The sequence below is a fragment of the Asterias rubens genome, chromosome 7, assembly GCF_902459465.1.
Source record: "Asterias rubens chromosome 7, eAstRub1.3, whole genome shotgun sequence".
Lineage (NCBI taxonomy): Eukaryota > Metazoa > Echinodermata > Asteroidea > Forcipulatida > Asteriidae > Asterias > Asterias rubens.
In genome coordinates, this window is record NC_047068.1 from 12,833,896 (window position 1) to 12,856,540 (window position 22,645).

The 22,645-nt window shown below is 36.8% G+C and overlaps 2 protein-coding genes across 3 annotated transcripts in view; one reads left to right on the forward strand and one right to left on the reverse strand.

The window, feature by feature from the left end:
• Positions 1-1,204: 1,204 nt before the first annotated feature.
• On the reverse strand, positions 1,205-5,616 carry LOC117292718 (cytochrome c oxidase assembly protein COX11, mitochondrial-like). The gene is made up of 5 exons (XM_033774864.1): positions 5,463-5,616; positions 3,731-4,255; positions 3,168-3,323; positions 2,613-2,780; positions 1,205-1,472 (listed from the first exon to the last, which is right to left on the reverse strand). The coding sequence occupies exons 2-5, from the start codon at positions 4,253-4,255 to the stop codon at positions 1,314-1,316; spliced, it is 1,008 nt and encodes a 335-aa protein (XP_033630755.1). The 5' UTR covers positions 5,463-5,616; the 3' UTR covers positions 1,205-1,313.
• A 3,079-nt stretch (positions 5,617-8,695) lies between these two features.
• The window catches only part of LOC117292968 (protein sidekick-2-like), an 80,751-nt gene continuing 66,801 nt past the window's right edge, over positions 8,696-22,645 (forward strand). For both annotated transcript variants that reach the window (XM_033775148.1, XM_033775149.1), the window contains exon 1: positions 8,696-9,333. In XM_033775148.1, the coding sequence (XP_033631039.1) occupies positions 9,123-9,333 (211 nt within the window). In that variant the 5' untranslated portion in view covers positions 8,696-9,122. The remainder of the gene's footprint in view (positions 9,334-22,645) is intronic.

A 22,645-nucleotide genomic window follows, 5' to 3' on the forward strand; every position in this document is an offset into this window, starting at 1 on the left:
GATGATTTTCTGATGAGTAAAACTAAGCAGGAAACTAGTCAAAGACAATATGTTCAGATATTATATTTTTGCTGGTAATTATTCTTGTAAGCAAAAATTATTTGGGCTTAGCATGTTGTGCTTACATGCTCTGTGAAATTTGGCCCACACATTCAATCAAATGAAATGCAACTCTAGCATCAGGAAAATATTAAATCAACTTGGAGTTTGATTTGAAGCACTGTGCACCGTTGATTCAGATGTCTGCTTGAAAATGTAGAAAATCATGAGCTAATCCGGGTATTAATTTGAATATATTTTTTTAATTCACAAGGTCATAAAGGTCATATAATTTGTACCCCTACATTTGTAAAAATCTTTATCACTTAAAAAAAAAGTTTATCCTATAGTTACATTCACTCCGGTAAAGGAGGATCTTCCACACTACACAGCCCCTCTGTACATGTACATGTATACATTTTCTTTTTATGCCACAGCTCTACCCAAAGTCATATCTGGAGATTGTCTCACCACTCTGACCATGTCCAAATTTGTTTGTTATCTAATAATTTGTCATTGAACAAAGACGAGATTACTATAGGCAAGACTTGAACCTGCGACCTCTAGATTAACGTGCCAACACTCTACCAAGTGAGCTGTTTAGCCCTAGAAATGTTCCCTCTGTTTGCTGCTTCCCGGTCGTATTGTAAGCTTGAGTGTGATCCCTGGCTATACTGTAGTTACAGGTTAAATGGCTTCTGACTGGCACCCCGAACAAAGATATTGACAAAATAGGTAGACCACCAACATAGGGCTAGATAGCTCAGTTGGTAGAGCGCCTGCATGTTCAACTTAATCCAAAGGTTGCAGGTTCAAAGCCTGCTCTAGTAAATGTTTCTTTGTTCAACCATAAAGGGCTTGTTTAAAGACACTGGACACTATTGGTAATTGTCAAAGACTAGTCTTCACAGTTGGTGTATCTCAACATATGCATAAAATAACAAACCTGTGACAACTTGCGAGATATTAACTGAAAGAAAAAAACACCCTTGTCAACCATGGTCACACGAAGTTGTGTGCTTTCAGATGCTTGATTTTGAGACCTCAAATTCTAAATCTGAGGTCTCAAAATCAAATTCGTGGAAAATTACTTCTTTCTCAAAAACTTTGTCACTTCAGAGGGAGCTGTTTCTCACAATGTTTTATACTATCAACCTCTCCCCATTGCTTGTCACCAAGAAAGGTTTTGTGCTAATAATTGTTTTGAGTAACTACCAATAGTGTCCACTGCCTTTAATAATCTAATTTTGTGTTGTGACTGGGTTGTGTGGGTATCATGTTGACACTTCATTTGGCTTGGTGAATGGATCGGGCAAGACAAGTCCTTCCTTTGCCTCAAAGAATGTATAGGAGAGAGTGATAGTGTCAACCTTGGCCATCTTAGGATCCTCAGCAAATTCAGGATCAATGTAGAAAAACACTGGCATGTCAACCTGGAATAGTAAGTATCAAAGAAATGTAGAAGGATAAGTTAATACAACTATTAAACTTTCTTTTAAACAGATTGAGGGAGAGATAGAAAATGCAAAGGGCCACAATTTTTAAAAGGGTATAATTCTCTTTCTATTAACTTAAGGGAAGAAAAGAAAAAGAAAATAAGGCTGCATAAAAAAACTTTCCTTATCTTTTTAATTTGCACTGAAATGCTTGTTTTCAAGAGAAAGTTAACAGTTTGGTATAAATCACTCTTGAAAGTTAATGGCAATAAAAACTTTTGGTTAGAAGCCTACAGCAGCTTTCAATAGTTTAAATCATTCTGAAAAAACATTCCACCACTTTTAAGTAATGCTGTTGTATGTTTTCGAACCTGAGAAGTGTTACTGTCAGTATTGTTTCTCAGATTGTGATTACCTATAGGGATTATTCTTCCTGCCTCCGGATTTTCAGCAATATCTCATACCACATTCATAAATAACTCAGACAGTTTCGCTACTCCTATTGGTGGAGAGCGCGTCACGTGGGTATGTATAAACCTTTGTTTATGACCAGTAAAAAGTGTTGAAACATGGGCGTGACACGCGAGCTTGCACCTATTCTTATAAGACAGTTTCTTCATTCCAATTGGTCGAGAGCAACGGCTGAAACAGTTGTGCCACATCACGCGATACGCGAGATGCGCACAGCATTCCCTTATAAGGAGTTGTTTACCCGAGGGCGGCGGAGGGCTTTACCATTTCATAGCTGGAGGGGTGTTGTGTTGAAAGAAATCATTGAACAATTATAATTTTTGCATTTATTTTACTTTTTGACCAAAAAGTGTGGATGTTTTTGACCGAAAAGGTATTTATGAATAGGAATCAAAGTGTGTTGAATCGGTTTTCAGCTAGTGGTTTAAACCCGCCGAGGCCTGGTTCTTGATTATTTACCTCGACTTCGTCTCGGTAAAATTATCAAGAAACAGGCCTCGTTGGGATTAAACCACTAGTTGAAAACCTCTTCACCACACATTGATTCCCTTATTTATACTTTGCCTTTAAATCTTTTACTTATCCTTTGGTAATGAAACCAAAGAATCTGCAAAAGGAACTTCAGGCCATTAAACCTTGTTCAATACAATTACAAAATCTATGTACCTGCTCATGTGGGTTCAATCTCTGTTCTTCAAAGCAGAAGCATTGGATCTTGTTGAAATATTGTCCCGCTTCAAACGGCACCACATTGTAAGTAGAGATGCCTGTAATTGGTTTGTCCATGGGGTTGAGTGCAGAGTAGAAGGCGAGGGCTGTTTCTCCTGGCACAACCTGCAAACCAAAAAAGATGAGACGATGTATGGAATATTGAAATATTGAGACTAATCAAAGTTAATAAAAAGATGTCCCCGCGATCCAACAGAGGATTTAGTCAGAGAAATTCAATTTGAGCATTCACTTAACCAGATATTGTTTAAATTCAACCTGACGATTGCATTGGCGTCATCCCATCTTCATCAAGTAAAATTATGTTGAAACAACGGAAACACAAGATTGGCCAATGAGCCACCTCCTTTTGACTTGTAGATGAGAGCACCCTACTCAGATTATGTCATACGCGTAAAGTCCATGGGACACTCTACACTAATTTGCTAGGGAAATGGAAAGCAGCCATTATCAAATGAACAGGAACTTTTTTAATGGACAGGACAAATTTACCTTGATTTCCAACTGCTGTGGTCTAAAGTTCCACTGCATGCTGGCTGCTGTGTCGGCATTGAATCGGATGGATATTGGCCGACCGCGGACGGGTACCATGTCTTCAACTAGGTCAATGTTATGACCCTGTGTGATCTGACCCCCGAGGCCAGTAGCCTGTGTCAAAAAAGTAAAATAAAAATAGTTTATCGATTTAGTAAATTTTAGGTCTTCAACTTTATTTCTGAATGGAATTGCTCCTGTCCTTTTTCAAGGGTTGTACATGCAAAAAACATCTAGTCGGTTGTAAAAGAGTAGTTATTGACAAAAAGTAAGTTTGTCTCAAAAGTAAAACCAGCGAAAAATATGGTCCAACAAAATGAGGAGGTCTGTCATGAAACTACACAAAAACGCCACAAATTAAATGATTTTTATAGTGAACAAGCATGCACTGTTTCATTTTTTGTCAGTCAATTACTTAATGTGCACTCCATCGACTATATGCTTTTTGCATAGATCCCTAATAGAATAAAATAAAAGGAATGAGGGGGCATGGGAGGAACAAGTATGTAGGGGGACGTTACCTGACAGAAAACAGAATAGAGAGGTACAGCAGCATATGAAAAACCAACAACCAAAACAACCATAGCTGTTGCATAGAGCATCCCTGAACGATTGCGTCGTTTCCAAGCATCCCTCTGCCCGCTGGAAATCAAACGTCGACACTGTAACGATGCTGTTCTCATTCCAAACAAAGCCAAAAATCCATTTCTATGCACCGTCCTTGAATATCTCAACTCGGACGCCAACAGCAAGCTGGGTGTGGGACCTTTTGGGTGCATGTTCCGTAATGTGTGACAGAAACGAAAAGGTCCAGAAGTGTTCACATTGCTTTGTGTAGTAGAAAGTAAATTTGATTTGCTAAGGTTTTGAAACATTTTAGTTCTGGTAGTAGCTGCATTATGCGAACATGAAGGTGCCATTCCAGTTCTGCAGAGTCCAGATAGATTGCGTGTGCTCAGCTGTGTCAGACATCTTGTGATGGTAAAGGGGGCATTGACAGTCCAGAGACGACCCAGTTGACCTGCAAAATTAGCCATTGTTGTCATCTGTTGAAAAGGTGTACACAAAAGAATATCAATTGATAGGCATGATAAGCTTATTTTGAGATTGAAAATGTAACTGCATATAATACATTCATAATTTTATAAATAAGCGATAAAGGAGACTGGCGTGCAAGGGCTACTTTACAGATATGCATCACCTTGTTCAAGTATTGCATGCCATCTAAAACTCAGCACTAATGATTAATGAATTTATGATAATTGATGGAATAAATGGGACAAGCCATTAATTAAATTTAAGTCATTGGAAGCGAAAATCACTGGAAGCGCCACCCGTTGAAATACCGCCTTCAACGTGATCCCAATGCAGTATAGAGGGGCACATAAGCTGTAGCTTCCAGGCTCAACACCAAAGTAAACCAAAGTAAGTCAGTCGGATAACTTTCCGCATGGCGCCACCACTTTTTCACAAAAAGGGATATCACATTGAGGTAATAGGCCTAATCACACATCAAAACCAGCAGATACTAAAATTATTTCATATCGAATGAAAAAGTGGTGGTGCCATACGGAAACTTTTCCGGTCTACCTTAAAGGAACACGTTGCCTTGGATCGGTCGAGTTGGTCTTTGAAAAGCGTTTGTAACCGTTTTTTATAAAATGCATATGGGTAGAAAGATGTTGTAAAAGTAGAATACAATGATCCACACAAACATGCCTTGAAATTGCACGGTTTTCCTTTTACCTCGTCGACTAACACCGTCGGTCTTTTATGGGAGTCAAATTTTTGACTCCCATAAATGGCCGACCGTGTTAGTTCTTACAGTAAAAGGAAAACCACGCAATTTCGAGGCAAACTTGTGTGGATCAGTGTATTCTACTTTTAAAACATCTTTCCAACCATATGCATTTTATAAAAAAGGGTTACAAACGCTTTTTATAGACCAACTCGTCCGATCCAAGGCAACGTGTTCCTTTATTAATCATCATCGAATGAATTGATCAACACAAGACATACATACATAAAAAAAATCTTACAACTGTTTACAACAAAATGACATCTACATACAATACAACAATATTATTTTTAGACAATACACTTACAATACAACTAATATAGTAATACTGTTCATTCATGTTTTTAGAAGTTCAATACTAACTAGAAACTACAGTACATAGTTTCTGATTCAAGTAAATACTGCGGACATACGATTTTATATTTACGACGAGATGGGTGCTGCTGGTTACTTACTTTTCCATTTGCTACTGGACGTGGTTCACAACAGTTTACTGGTCTTATGAAGTCATGTTTCTTTCAAACACATACACCATTAAAATGTTGGATTATTTCCGTATTATTTTCTTATAACTGTGAACGGAAAGATTTGGCTAAAAGCAGAAGTCCGCATCGAAGTTGCGTAAGATAAATAGACGGGTGCTCATCGGTACCCAATTCAATTTAGCTACATAGTCGTCCAGGTACATGCTCGTCCAGGTCAAGTCAAATGGGGGCGCTATTTATGTCTTAACGGCTCTACTTCACGCTTTAATATTATGTCCTCTATGCAATACTTTCCGGAGGACATTATTGCATATTATTGCATATGCAATAATGTCCGCCGGACGGTTTTGCATATGCAATCGTGTCCGCCCGGACGCTGCTGCATAATGCAATTGTGTCCGCCCGGACAGATTTGCATATGCAGTTGTGTCCGCAATTAAACGCCCTTGGTCGAGGGAACACGTTCGCCATTTTTTTACAAGCTAAGTATAAGTGCATGTCATGATGACATGGGAAATGTTCGGCCGTTGGGTATTCGCTGCAATCATAAAATACGAATATTCATGCTGCATATAAGTAGATTCGGTGCATGTACGCTCGCTTACGCGCGCGCACATACATGTACAGTCATGTACATGTCCTCCGGACGGTTTTTGCATAACCCCGGACACGATTGCATATGCAAAAGTGTCCGGAGCGGGCAATATTGCATGGCGGACACAATTGCATCTGACGCCGCCACGTTAATCGGGAGGTAGTTGGTTCGAATCCCACTTTAGTCAATTCATTGTTCAAGCCCAAAAATCAACATAAGTTTCTAATTCTGTGAACAAATACAAAAAATACAAAATAAAAAGTCAATAACCCGCGTTGTGTTGACGAAAGTATTACAAACACTAAAAGTCATAAAAATCAAAATACTAAGCGCATAAATTAAGCCTAAAAACGCCCCAATCGCATAAATTATGAGATTTCTGACTTATTTCATCATAGGGTAGGCCTCATCCCGCAAGTTATTTTTTAAGTTGATGTCTAGTGATGGGGTAACTTTATACGCAAGCGCAACAATGCGTATTATCTCCAACAATGCGCATTAATAAAGAGGAAGATGGCGCAAAATAATGTTATGCTTCTACGTTTTTTATATTCTTTATTTATTTTAATTGTTTTCCATTGTTAATATGTATGCTCATAACTCAAAAAGATGTAACGTATGTACAATGCACCTTGTAAATATAATAATATATTCTCTTAGTGGAAAATGTCAATGTTAAATTTCAATCAATATTGTTAGTTTTTTAAAGTGGTATTTTTTGTCCGTTAAAGTTTATGAAGCAACCTACTAATACTATCCTGTCTTCATCCGGGGGCGGGGGGGGGGGGTAAAAACAAAATAGCAAACGTGAATCATTGCATATAAGTGGATCCAGGAAGAATTAATTCTACCTCAATGGTGGATCTGATTGGGTTTCATTCGAAAGTGGACAATTAAGTTTGTAATAGTCTACTTTCATTTAGTTTTGATTATGCGCCGCCCTCGCCGGTTGCGCTTTGGTATAAAGTTACCCCACCATTATAGCTTACATCAACTTAAAAAAAAAATTGTGCAATTAAAGAGACTAATCGCTACACTCCATTTCCTTTTCATGAAATATCGTATTCGGTAAGTATACTAATAGTATGGGGTTTCTAATGAAGATAACACATTTTTTTTTTGAAAGCAATTTATTTGAAGAGTATTTCTGATCACGTTGAACGATGATGAAAAAGATAGTCTTACATTGTTTAATTTTTCATTTCCCGATAATAAAAACCAATAGAAATTTAGTGTCCTTGAATTGGAGATAGACTTTCTTTGATTTATTGTCACCAAAATATTATGTTAATGGTTACAATCTGACGAAAACTCGCTAATTAAATTATCTCACATTATAATTAACAATAACAAAAACCAAAAGTATCATAATGTCCTTTGAGGTAGGCTTTCTTTGATTTAAATGTCGAATATAATTGTAATATGAAAACTCGCTCATACATCTAAACATTTTCCCCTTAGACAGATTTTTGTTATCCCCTCTGAATGTTTAACTGCAGAAGTTTATGATAAAATTACAGTAAGATTTGAGACCTCAGCATGATCGTACCAAAATACTTTGCATATATTATATTGATTGTCACACGAACAGGGTGGGAAGCTGTGTTTTTATTGTCTCATTAATTTTATGTAATTTTCAGATACCATTTACCGCAAACAAAATAATTTGTTACAAATCATTGAACGAGCACAAATAATTAATGTCCGAGAATGATAGTTTTGAATACCTAATTTAATTGTAATTATTTTCACGAGGGGTTGCATGGGGGTAGGGGGGGGGTCATTGAATACAATCGAGTTCAAACAATTTTACCAAAAAATAATTATGCAGGATCGCTAGTCGGGTTTCCAACCGCAGATCACACAAAAAATTGTTTGTAAAATCGTTTTGAGACCCGATTGCTTACACATGTAGGCGCATGCCTGGCACTGTCAAATTTGGGAAAGCATTTTACTTCTTTAAGAATCAAATAGAGCGCTTATATCGATTGCTGCAATCGTTTTAAGCAATATTTCTGATTGCGACATTTTAACAGGTTGAAATAATTATGTGTTTACAATAAACTAGGACGAATTTACTTTTTCAGAACGTGTGTTAAATTGTACTTTTGATGATTTTAGCAATACATTCGCAAAGAAAATGAAATTTCATAGGCAAAAGTCTGCATTTTCAACACCTTCAATGTTATTAAAGCCGCTGTGAATAGCGCCACCATTCGGACTCATAAAAACAAATGTTTCCACTTTATTCAAAGCTCCAACTTATAATGTATGTCCTCACTCCTCATAACGATAAAACGAATTATTCTGTTCTGAAACAAAACAGATCAAATATCTCATTTGTGTGTAAAAGGTTGAGATTCTTGAACAGTTTTATAAGTTTATAATGGTCTACATGTTACAGGTGTTTTTCTGGTGGTGTTTGCCCATGGTTTGCCGAACTTTAAAACTAATGAATATTCATCACACAGCGGGCACCGGTTTTCAGGAACCAGTGAAACCTATTGGGCAAATCGTGTACAAAAAAATAACAGTGGTAATTGATGCGTATACCGTATCGTACCGGTATACCGTGCGTTATTTATACGCGATCTGCCGGGGCCGTGTTACGTGTTTTGTATGCATTGTAAATGTGGTTTTTGCAGACGGTATTTTTTGTCAAATTAGCTCATGCATGAGTCAAACTGATGGGAGAAGAAGAGATAGACGTTTTGCTGTAAAGTGTCGTGAGTTGTTAGTTTGTTATTGCCAGTTAATGAAAGTAGACTATGTAGTTGAAAAGAATCTGTGATTTTGTGAGTGTGATTCTTCTTTCCACCACCACACCACGGACTGTCCATTTGATGATTTGAAGAACAGAATTTTCAGAGCAGTGGTCGACGCTCACTTTGCAACGGGTGATGTGAACGAATTCACGGTATACGACCTGTCGCCCTTCACGGTCACTTCGTTGGTTGGTTGTTGAATCAATCAAACAACAATTATTTTGCAATATCTACACGAATTTGGGATGAATTCCTTTTTATAGAAGGAACATGTGTCCTGTAAAACATCAACTGGTGTCGGAGAACGACACTAAACAGAAAATGGCAAGTGCTAGAAACTGTATTCGGAGAACTAATAAAAACTTTCTCTGCAAAAAACTGGACTCGAATTTGAATGCAAGGATTTACAGCAGTAGTAACTTGTGGTCATGGATGCTCGCTGCTTGGTTTTTACACAGTTGCATTTGGATTTCCTCGTGTGGTAAGTATTGACAGTCAACTTTTCAAGTCAACTTCACCACTAACAAAACCGCCAGTGTCATATTGTTATGATAAAATCTAATTGTATCCTGTGCAAAGTATTGTATATTTCCTGTATCACTATCAGGAATAGTATAATTTTATAATAAAGTCCCAAACCTATATTATGGGGCTATTAAATCTAAATTGTTTAATTTTAGTGGTTTGTTGTAGCTATTCCTAATTGACACAGTTAATCTTTTAAGTTCAATAAATTAATTGTTTGACTAAAATTGTATCTTCTCGTTGGAAAAGTTTCTGTATCACGCCACCACTTTTTCATTCATAATGAAATAATAATATAGTATCAATTATACTCCTTTTTGTAAAAATGAGTGAAAAATTTGTGGCAGGAAAGTTATCCCTCTCGTTTATCGACAGTCTTCACGTTAGACCAAAGGCATAATTGCGATAACGTAACCTTCCTCCCTACTCGGGAGGAGGGTTATGTTATCGCAACTACCAAAGGCAAAGCCCATAGGTAAAGATTGTGCAAACGTTGGTTGCCTTGTTTCATCATGTTAATTAAATGTACCAAATTTTGGGCATTTAAATGTGAAAAACAATCTAAATTTGCCCAAATAAAAGACTTCTAAAAAAAAGACACTGACCCAACTATTCCAAATTCCATAGTTCTTGTTCACATCCCTTTGCTTTGACGAAGCATTATTAATTATAAAAAGTAGACCCAGTCAGTAACTGGGGCGATGTACTCCTTTCAAAAACGTTTCCCATCTGTCGATGCAGATGTAAACATTCGTTAAAAACTGCACCCCAGTTATGAGTCTATGTAAGGTAAGAAGTAGTTCTTATAGTATTAAGGGCACCTTCATGTCGGAGTTCTGATTATCACAGCCAGAGGTACTAGTAGTAGTCAGTAGCATTGCCGCAGCTGTGATAATCGTAGCTCTTGGTCACAAACCTTAGACCTTAGACTCGTATAAATTTGACCCACTGGTCTAGGATCGTCTGGATGATCGAGGCAAGGGTTCTCTATACTCGTCTTTTCTCCCTGACCCTCTATAGTGCAGACTCACACTATGTAGGTGAGGATGAGCTGCACTGCAAGGTGTGCTCGAGTCGAAGCAAACCGAAGTAGTGTATGAAATCAAAATCTGGTGCAAACATCTGACAGACAAGTCAAAATCCTAAATGATGGTTACAATCAGTGCAACTGGTATCGTTAGTGTTGATGTAGAGGGAAAAAGATGGGGGAGGGGTTGGGGCTTAATTAAAAGCCCTGTGTTCCCATCATCCCATGTTATGTTCATGTGGGTCATTGCCAGTGGTCATTGCAATGCATATATTATATAAAATTTAATGTTACAAAAGAAAATTGCTTGAAAACAAAAGAATTACTGAATTAACATTACATTTTACAGTATGTTCTATGGCAAACAAAACTAAGTTGCCATTGTACGAGTTATCCACAACTGTATGGACAATCATTTCCAAAATAAGAATTTACCCCAAAAGAAAGGTCACATAATTTTGTGTACAATGTAGTGGACCATTCATAAACAATGCTTTACAAACATTTAAGGTTTATCAGTTTTAGCACCTGTAGTTACCCCAACCCCCCAAAAATTCACACTTATAAAACTTGAATAAATTGAAACTTAGTCCTTCTGTGATCTTAAGATTTTCAAGGCACTGGTTTAAAAGGAAAGGGAAATAAAATAACTCATCCCTACAAATTTTCAGAAATCAGCTGACAAGGGGGAAAAACAGACAAGTTGTATCTGTTTTTCAGATTGAATGACTAATGTTGTCTGTTTCACAGTTGCCTTTTGGGTTGATTATAAACTCAACCTGTAAAAATAATCACACTTAATTAATTGAAGATAAGGAATTCAAAACCAGAATACACAAATTAGAAAAGGAACTGAGTTTTATAGTTTGTTTTGAACCAAGTTACCTTGTGATCAAATTCAAATAATTTCAAAAATTAACTGTTATGAATTCTTTCAGTTCCTTAAGCTAGATACATTACAAGGGTAATCTGCACTATAGAGTACTTACATGTAGTAAACACATTGAATATCTTTCAATAACACAAGGTGCTTGTTTACATTGAACATTTGAAGGTCTGCCATTGAAAAATCAGTGATGAAAACTTTGCCCTTGAGTAAACATTGGTGGCATACAATGCAGTTAGCAACATGATTAATAAGAACCAGACTAAGTAAAAATATACACTCAGAAAAAGTACACGCACTACACTACACTACACTGTGTATTGTGTTATAAAAATGGTTACACAATGTTATTTTTTTTGTAAAGATCTTTATTGTTTCACGTATGAGAAATTTCAGACTTTTATCTGAGTTCAGAATTTTTTAAGTCAGCATGGTGAAGAAAATCAGCCAATAATTTGTTCCACTTTTCAAAGAAATTCTGCTCTTCTCTAATCTAATGTTGATGACACTATTCCTAAAAGCTCATTGAAATCTAAACCCCAGGGGATTCATAAGGTGGAAAAATGCCATCATGTCAACAGACCTTTAACATTTTGATCTTACATGTTAACGTTACTACATGAAGTTTCAGACTTTTTTGTTGGAAATTACTCTCACCCCTGTTATTATGGGTTGGGGCACACTGTAAACCCTGGTTTTATAAAAAATAATTATTGTTTGGAGCTAATATTTGATTTATTGTGTTTCCTCAATTGTATTCACTGTTGATTAGATTGAGCCATATTTTTCTTTTTCGATGATTTTTTCCCCCACCTTTTTCGTAAAACTTCTGAGTTTGTAAGACTATAGTGTAAAGATTGTTCTGTTTTACTGTGGATCTTGTTCAACAGAGACTGTTTTTCGTAAGGTAGACTACCAGTTGTTGTACACATCTGCAGTGGTGCTATAAAATGTAGATCAGCTTATAAATTTTATAAACCGCCACTGCCTGTATACATTTAGGGATCAGACATTGTATGAATTATTACTACAATTTATAGCATTGTGTTGTAGAAATGCATGCTTATAATACAGCCAGCCCTTCACTGCGGACAAGAGTTCAAGTACTGTTCAGGGCACCAATAGAGTCTTTCAGTCAACAAATTAGAGTAAGAATGCGAGGTGTATATTTTAGTTTAGGAGTTGCAACGCCGTGTGGAGAATGCACTTGATTCATAAAGAAGAACGTTGTTTATTTGATGGGATTGTTGGAGTCACAGTATGGAGTGACCAACCATTGCTTATAGCTACAGAGTTTGAATTGTAATCAACTTGTGCAGTATTAGTCCTATGTAAAAAAAAAATGTTGTAATTTGTTAGGTGTTCATGTTCATAGAAATTGGAATAAATGTAAAATGGTGATGTGGATTGAAATGTTTCTAAGATTTGTGGGAAACTGTAAGTGTAAGTATGCACAACTTGTATCAATGTTGTAGGTACAAGTTAGTGTTTAATGTTTGCAAAGATGCCCTTTGTTTCCCTTATAAAACAAACTCCTGTTTGTTTGGGGGTATAAAACCGAACAAATCATATCCAAATTTGGTCATTGTGTATAATTTATAACAAGGTATTAACAAAATAAATTGAATACAATTTTCTTGGCCCTTGTTCAAGTTTCCCCGTATCCATGCTTTGAATTGAACACTAGCCAGCAGTCATGATCCAATGCCACACAACATCAGACAAAGGGATTCCTTCTTGCTCCAAAGCTGAGTGCAAGTAGAACTCCCAGCGAGCATCTCGGTTGCCACGGCAGCACATACTTCTCTCAGTGGGTTGGGTGTGACAGCAGTCGCCTTGTCTCGTGTAAGATGAAACGTGCGTTGTGGAAAGTGTGATTGATTCAGATTTGATTTGTTGAGCAGAAGACGTCTTCCTCCTCCGTTGATCAATAGGGATATTTTGTTGTTCTTACCAGTGTTGGAGGTTCTTGTGGTTTTTTGAGTAAAGTGTGTGTTGTTGCTAATCATAAATTTACTCTTCACATAGTGATGAAGGGAGTTGCCTTGTGTTGTGTGTGTGTCAACCTGTATGACTCATTCCTAACGGGGCTCTTCTATAAAATGTGTACGTTAGCTCTGACAGTCCATTCTGTGTTTATGAGTGTTCCCTGGAAAAATTATATCCTTCTGCTGGTAGGGCCTGCATTAGAAATTCTCAAAACACGATTGTCATAGTCTGTCATGGTGGCAGCCTACTTAAACTGACATTTTTATTTCTGCTTTTAAATTTATGCCCATGTTTTATGGAGATAAAATACAATACCTGTATGCTGCAATTTTTGAACCTGCAATTTAAATTAGTCTCGGCTCATTCTGAACGGTGAGCATATGGGTTAAGATTGATTTGCTCAACTGTCTGAATTGAACTCTGAATTGAACTCTGAATTACAAATAAACAAAAATTCCTGAATTGAAAAATGTGCTTAATATTACATTTGTATCAAGATTTTGCAGCTGAGGGGTTTCTGTAGCTTTTAATGTAGGGCTCACATCATGGAAACCACTTGTGTGTAGTATAGGGGGCCTATGTGGCAGTGCCCGTGGCAGAAGACTTGTAATCAAAATCCTTTATCCGTGTTGATGTGAACACGTACAGAATTACACATGTTTGTTAATGTTGAACGGATGTATCCCATGGGCAGCTGCCACTGTAGCATGACAAAGTCTGTGGATACTGCTTCAAAATATTTTTTTTTTTCACCAAGTCATCCAATGATCCAAATCATCAGTTGTTTTATTTCATTCTGAGCCTAATGTCCTTACATTCCTTCTCTCAAGTCTACAAAAGCTGAAGCGTGCAAGTTCATAAACAACTCATCATTACCACATAGTTTTCCCCACATGTGTGACCAGACAGAATTTCAATTGATTTCTATTCAGTTTCACAGCACGATGAGCATCGTTGATCGCATCTGTACATCTCGGGCCCCTAATTGCAAAAACCACCCCGAGCATCATAGTTGATGGCCACATATCCAACATCGTGTTGATATTGATTTTTATGTAGTGATAAACTAATTTAATATGTCATGTGTGTGCCTAATGGATACTTTGTTTGACAGCATCTTTCATTAAGAGATTTTTCGACACAATCGTCTACGATTATCTTTCAAGTTTATTGACACGTACACGTAAATTGAAAAATCTACAATAACACTTGAAATTTAACAAATCATTTTAGACTTCCTGCCATTTGACAGAAGAAATATGGTTTTGTCATGGTCTTACTGTTTATTTTCAATCTCCTTTGTGTTCAGCGACGGTAATCTTTCAAGTTTGTTGACACATACACATATTGGGAAAAAAAATCTACAATTCCAATTGAAATTGAACAAATCATTTTAGACTTCCTGCCATTTGACATACAAAACATGGTTTTGTCATGGTCTTTGCTCTCATTGTTTATTTTCAATCTCCTTTGTGTACAGCCAGGTACACAATAATTGCATACACCCACGTTGTTGTAGTTTAGACCAATGTTCAACTGTTAGAACTTTGTGTGTCATATTATTTCAAAATTCACCGTAATATCAATAGGACAAGTCAACAAAAAGGCTGTACTGGAAATAAAATAACACATCATAAGGACAATCTTGAGCAATGCACACTCTACCAATGGGAAGTGGGCTACATGACCGGTGTAATTGTGCAAAGTAACAATGTTTCAATTAAATCTAAATCGCAATTTGAAGTTGTTAAAAAGTTCATCAGTTGTGTCCGGCAGAAGCAACTCTTGAAAAGTTGCTCTTATTTTGTCTTGAGACTTTTTACAATTCACAAAACTGTACAGCGGATAATGTATGATACATTGTGCAAATTTTTTATTTATGTATTGACCCCTTGCTAAGACGAATGCACCTCCGTAAAATGTGCAAAATATATACTTTCCACCATTTTGGGGGTCAATTCCATTTAGTCAATGTACATTTGACACAAGGGGTTAATTTACAGCTGTGTGTAACCCACAGCACATATAAGTGCATACAGCCTAGTGCTAGTAGTTGTAACATATTCAGTACATGTTGAACATCATCGAAAATACACCAATATGATGATCTCTAAATGTTGCACACATCATTCATTATCAAGTAGGCATAGCATCTTCAGACACAAACAAAAAAACAAGAGAAAAAAGCATCTAGCAAACTAAGGTCATTGACTTCAGTCTATACATTGTACACACGCACAGGTGTATCCAGTAACATAATACATACACTGTACCTACAAAGTCCTGAAGCTGTTTAATCTCAGAAGAAACTGAAATCGAAAACTATCAATCGTAGTTTAGCCACAGAGGCATTGGGTTATTGCAGTGGGAGGCCCACATGGTGCAATCTATAACTGTTTAAGGATCCAAGGTGGAACACAATGACTTCAGGGGAATACCAGAGTTATTATTTTTTGGGGGTCATCTTTCATAGGGTTATCGAGGGTCAGCCATATCTGGTCATGAGGGAGATTATGTAGCTTTGATGGGGGAAATAAAAGCGTTTAGTGATAAAAAACAGTCTGGGAAATCAAACTGTTGTATTCTGTTACATTGCTTTTTTTTTACGACAAGTTACAATCTAATCATGTATCCATACAATGTGTGTATTTTATGAAATCAATAACTTTAAGATGGATACTGTTTCGCTGTGATGTTGATTACAACTGTCATTTGTGAAAATACTAGGAGAATCAGGTTTGATTTGTGGGGTGTATGCATTTAATGAAATATTCTTTCGCCCTGAAATGAATTTGGTGGATAGTGTTACTGATGTCGATTGGAAACCTGTCAATTACAAAAATAGCATTTTTATTTTGATAGAATTATCCCATAAATTTTCTTTTAATTATTGAATGATGGTTTGATGTATTGTGGATACAAGCTTCATTTATTCTGGTTGTGAAGCCAAGTACTTTCAGAAAAATGAACTTGATCACTGTACTAGCCAAGAACCAAATGGAGCTAAGACAAGGAAGGAAGTTTTCAAACTAGAGATAATTACCATGTTAAAAAACAGTCCGAGGTTTTTGTTTTAATTCAGTGCGCTCAGGCCAAACTTAAAAGATTTGGGCCCCACAGTTATGAAAAATACTGTGGAAGAACCAGGCGCGGATATCAAAGCTCATTTTAGGCTTGGAGAAAGATCAATTGTAGCCTTTATAAATCCACTATACATGGAGAAAAAATGTTTGCTTCTTAATAGCTTCATGGAATAAGACCCTGGCCTGATGCCTCCATTTTCATTCTGAAAAGTTATGCACTTTATTTTTGTGAAGTGTAGCAGATGGTAAGACAATCCAAGTGCACATGGTCCAGAAGTCTCATTTGTTCCAGGCTGTCCGACCCAGAACAGAGAGAATGCTACCTGACAGTGCTCCCCATCTTCCCACGGATCATGAATGTCTTTAGTAGAAACATGAATACCAAGAGGAAGGAAATCATAACCATACTTCTGTCACGATAATGGGGTTATGAATTGATGGTTTCCTGGGCATGGTTTGGTTTACGCTGCACCTGTTTCGCATCTCTTAACCCTGGGACTCCGGTTTTGTATGATGCGTGCGGAGGATGATCTTGAGCAGTCTTGAGTCTCAACCACAAATGCATACCATTGGGGAATGATGTGTACAAGATGGATCTGATTGTGGAATTTGCAAAATCTGTTCACAAGATACATTTTGGTTACACATGGCATTTTAAGGGTTAAACATTTAATAAGTAGTAAATTTTCTCACATACACTAGGTTTTGTTTTTCATTTTTGACAGATATGTTAGTATCAAGTTTGGGCTGTGTTTTTTTTGGGTTGCACTCACCATACATGTATCTTTTATGTGGAGTTACATATAAAACAATGCAAAAAGAGCTTGTGAAATCGATCGTGCAGTATGGGTTAATATCACACTGTTGTTGCCATGGATTGACCAATCAGAATCAAAGAATCAAGTTAACTTAAAGATAAAGAGACATTCAGCTACAAGTACAGTTCCTTACATGTAAGAATACTTTAAAACAGATCCTCTTGAAGATAGTGTGATGCATTTCAAAAGCACATTGTGTAGGACTTTAGTAGTAGGTACATTTTTCTTCCACATCAAATCACACACTTACATCCTTACATGGATTGTACAGATGTAGGCTAGACAGTCACTTTTTCACCCCATCATGGTCCCATGAGGAATGACCTGATGACAGACCCAGAGAGAGAGTGTGAATTTATGTCAACAAACAACATGAACTAAATATTGGTCGAACCTCACCCTTGGCCAGCCAACAGAGCCCTTTGTGGTTTGGGAAATGAAATAATGTATGAAAACATATGGACTGGAATCACAGAAGCCCCTTTTGTTCGACTCTCCTAGATCCATGAATCATATGCTCTCCTTTGAGACACTATACTCAGTAACCTCAATAATTTGCTCCAAGATTTATGGTCAATAAAATTGATGAAGGAATTAATTTGTTTTTCAAAAGAATGTATGCTCAGTTTATTTTATTTTTATGTGGAATTGTGTACTCCCCTTAGTTCATATTTTTGTTTTATCCTTTTCAAAGTATCCCCAAAGTTATCAAATTCCACACTTACACACAATCGCTGGGTATCATTTATGTAGTATTTTATAGGAATTCCATTGTAGGTCTACAAAACTAATTTTTCATTTCCCATCTCTACCTACAATACATTTCTTTTCTTTGAGAATGTTCTTAGTGTCTTATTTCGTTAATCTGCCCAACACAATGGAAATTTAAGTGAAGCGGCCATGGCCAGCCAGCCAACCCTGTTGCTTCGTGCCCAAGAGGCAGATATTGTACAGTGTACATTTACATGGACGATTCTATTTATCCAGTTGCAAATGAACCATTTAAGACCAGTTGATGTTGTTTAATTAAGACCAGATGGGACTTCATCTTCTACGTGTGGCAATCACCAGCTGTTTCTTCCGCTTGAATGCGTCAAGTCTTGGGAGTAGAAAGAATGAAAATCACTTCTTGAGTGTGCAAAAACGCTTTGTCCTGCCCGATTGAGAAGTTTATATTTTACTTTCCACTAATTGCACTGAATTTAATATTTTTGACTAAATTGTGTGTATTATTGTATTGAATTAAGGTGCATAGTTGGGAGTACCATAAAAAATCATGATGAAAACAACAGGGGTTAATTAAAAACAGTGTGTTTGTGTGTGAACAGTGCTTCTAAAATTACTGATGTGACATTCTTGCCATCTGGACTGTGTTCTGTGGCCGTAGCCTGTAATTTTACATAGTCTTCCTTTGTTCAACCCCAATTCTTCTTTTCTTAAAAGAAGGCAGAGCATTGTACAATATGGGGTTAATAAACTTATTTGTACATGGGTGATACATGGGTATACGTTGGAAAAATTTATGTAGTACAATCTAAACATAACCATAATACTCTGCCCCGAAAAACACACAATGGTCTTGACGTTTTATAATTTTACTTAATTTTCCCCTGCAATGTAGTAAATAGTTCAATGATGCAAAAACAAACACCAACACAGTACATTAGTCAGTGTTTGTTTCAGATGTTTTTTAACGACCTTCGTAGAGTGTCAACAATCTCTGTTCAGTGTCCCCCAAACAAGGGGAAGATTACACTCTGTCATGGCACATTGAAACATGCATAATGTACTTTTGGTGTGTGTTCACCCATATGTAATCAGATTACACCATCGTCGTATGTTCATCGATGCATTGTACTATTGTTCTGTTAGTTGTTGAACATAGAATGGTTAATACTATAGATGCAAATTTGGATCGAGGATAAAGATCATTAATTTTGGTTTTTCCCATACATACACCAATGATGGTTTTTGTTTTTTACAGAGGTGTACATTAAATATAGAGTGTCATACAGAAACATTCAAAAATGTTTCTTCATCATACAGCTGTCCCACCTAGAAAAAAAAAGCATTTTGTCATCATTGGCTGTTGACTCACCAGTGGGGAATGTTGAATGTGGATGATAAATCCCTCTGTCAAACAAAATGTGATGAATCTGTTCATTGATGACCAGGGGCACCTTCTAGAGGAGAGCCCTTGGTACAAGGTGGATAGTTTGTGTCTGAGGGTTCCTTTCTCTGTGGTTGGACCCAAAGCTCTATGGTTTATACGCCAGGGGGGTTGAACCACATTAGTCTAGACCCTTCATTGAACCATGGACCACAAATCATATTTCTCTACAGGATAGACTAGGCAAACTGCTGTCATACTTAGTCAAAGAAACTTTGTTTTGATTTCTTAAAATAATCTCCTTTTCGATTTTGAAAGGGTATTTTTGGAGGCCATGTCCCTTTGTTGTCCTGGTCTTGGCCTTGGTGCCCCTATAAACGTTTTCCATGGACTTTAAAGGTTTTTATTGGAAGTGTCCTTTGCAAAATGAAAACGTCTTTGCCCCACAGACAGTCTTTCAATCCTCACTCTGATCCTTTCTCTATGCTCCCGATCAACTGCCCCTCTCTACGTAGCTTTAAATCCCAGCTCAAATCTCACTAGATTCATATCGCTTATGGCTGAATTAGGCTAGACCTCCAATCCAAATATAGTGTTTGGGTTGTTCGGTGAGTTTTCCATTCTCCCAGCCATCAAAATTTCTTACAGTTACATATCGTAATAAGGTTTGGCTTCGTATTTTTCCTTTTACATTATTTTGTATCAATACCCATCTCCTAAATGGAATGGTGACTTGTCCTAAAATTAGATCATAGCCGAGAAGGAAGGTAATAACATAAAATGCACTGTTGCACAAAAATGTACCTAATAAAGATATTTCCTTTTTATAGAGGAGTAAACATCTGAAGGAATTTAATTCAATCTGTTGCATGGATAGATGAAAACCTTTCAAGCACTAAACCAGGGTTATTCAAACTTGAATGCACATGAAATGGAGGGAGGACGTTGCATTGCTTTTTACGACCATTCTCTAAGGAGACCGGATATAACGAAATAACCTTCTGTTCAGGCCAAAATCCTAAATGTTGACTTCATTAAGGTTGGCTACTCTTTTTTTTATACACAACACTAAGATTAATTCAACAGATGTGGGAGTGTACAAAATGCTGGAGATTTAACTTATTAAAAGGATGTGTAAATGTTTGAGGACCCACACACAAATTATAACACCAGGAATAAAGGTATATTTGGTTTGTGATAACACCGTTTTTTTTTAGTATCTACTCACTGGGTAGATAAATGTTGATCTGAGAATTTGTCTTGTATATTCTACTACCTCGGAGTAGATTTTTTCGGAATTTGGGAGACTTCTCCTACTGTGGAATAGATCAGGGCCCAATTTCATAGAGCTACTAAGCACACAAATTTGCTTAGCATGAAATTTCTTCCTTGATAAAAACAGGTTTACCAACCAAATTTCCATGTGATTTTCAGGATAAGCAAACAAAAGCTGAATACCAGTAACAAGCACTATGTAACAAATGGAAATTTGGCTGGTAATCCTGTTTTTTATCAGGGAAGAAATTTCATGCTAGCAATTTTTTGTGCTTAGCAGCTCTATGAAATTGGGCCCAGGTTTAGAAAAAAGAAAGTGCAAGTAAGGCCTTCATCAGCAGATTATTGTGTTGTTCACTACAAATTGTTTCCGCTTATAGACACTGATTTTTACCAAATTGATATAGAAAGTTTCAATGATCGACCACGTGAGAATGACTCAAGATATTTCCTTTTGGCTTTCTATTCATTTTCTTTATACACCGTTTGTTTCTGCTTCATCATGTCATTTCCTTTTTGAAATTAAAAGATGGAAACTCTATATTTGCTTCTGTGTATCATTTAACAGTGCATTTACAGACATAGTGTTCCAAAACTTGTGGATGTTTACAGTTTGTTCTACTTTCACTTTGTGTATTGGTTGTAAATGTAATTCCTGTTTCATCATGGAAAGCCGATTGTTTCCTTAATGTCACAATATGGTTTCAAATCTGGGAAAAACCTGAAAAATCCCTTAATTTGCAAGTCATACTTATTTCACAAACATTTTCCCTCAGACTTGGTTTACAATAAGTCTCAACTGTATGAAGATTCCCAATAAAAAAAATGTAAACAAATTGTTTGTGGTTGAACAACGAATAATTGACTAGAGCGGGATTTGAACCAACAACCTCCAGGTTAATGTCAGTGCTCTGCCAACTGAGCTATTTAGTTTGTCAATATCTTTGTTCAGGGTGCCACCAGTCAGAAAAAAAAAATCATTGACATCAAAGGTCTTGAGCCAAACTACTTGTAAAATAATGTACATTCGTTGTATGTTACCTGGTAGTCTTCAACAGTTTAATAATACAGCTAAACATACTCATTGTGACCCCTACCCATTAAAAAAAAAAAAAAAAAAAAGATTTGGAAGCTTTTCCAAACTTCCTGTTGGCTCTAATATGACTGATCCTACTTTTTTATGTTGGTGAGATTCTGTTTCTCCAAGAGTCTGATGAATGAGTTTGATGCAGACCTGGACCCTATACTCCTGGGCGTTTGCAGGCTTTGCTCATAGTGTGGCAGCTGTAGCGATGACAGAGGGACGAATCCTGGGATGAAGTCTTACCCAGCTGACCCGATTAACGCCAATTCTGTCCTGTTTGTCGCTGTGGGCTCTGTGGAAAAAGGAGAAAGAACTAGGAGAAACATACCAGGATTTAATAAACACTCTTGGCTTGCCGTAGTGGATTTACTGGTTCTACTACTTGCAGTGAAATCAAGAAAGGCCAAACTAATTAAATTATTGTAGAGCTCTTCTATTCAAATGTCAGATTTCCCTTTTAAGTTTGGTTACTTGAATGGATTCTGCTCTCCCCTTTTATAACCAACATTTTGGAAGTATTTTTTATGCTGTTGATTGAAGGAGAATAGTCTGGATCCCAATGTTTTGGGAAGTATTTTTATGCTGGAATGCTTTGAAAGTATAGGTTTGACCTCCATATTTAGGAAGCCCCTTTATGCAAATTTTTGAATGAAAATCGCATGGATCTGTCATGCATATACATGTAGGTAGGCCTATTTGACTTTATTTTACCGTACTACCTTCACATGGAGTAGGCCTAATTTTTTTTACAAAAGTAGATTCTCGGGTTTGGTTTTCTTTTCGTTTTCGCAATGAACTAAAAAGGCCTGTTAAAGAAGGATCACTTGAAAACAGTGCAGTACATTCATGACATTGTTATACAGTGATTTAATACTCAATTTATCCTTCAATTAAAAAACGGAGAGTTCATCGGACTGGAATAAGTCTACCTTTACACCTCTACAAACAAATATTCAGGTGTCTTCAAGTGCCATTGAGCGGAGGTGTAAGGTGTAT

Excerpts from the sequence above, each read along its gene's own strand:
- LOC117292718 (XM_033774864.1), bottom strand. The coding sequence starts at position 4,255 with ATGACAACAATGGCTAATTTTGCAGGTCAACTGGGTCGTCTCTGGACT. Across the intron at positions 3,324-3,730 it reads TCTATTCTGTTTTCTGTCAG|GCTACTGGCCTCGGGGGTCA; the intron begins GTAACGTCCCCC and ends TTTTTGACACAG. Across the intron at positions 1,473-2,612 it reads GATTGAACCCACATGAGCAG|GTTGACATGCCAGTGTTTTT; the intron begins GTACATAGATTT and ends TTACTATTCCAG.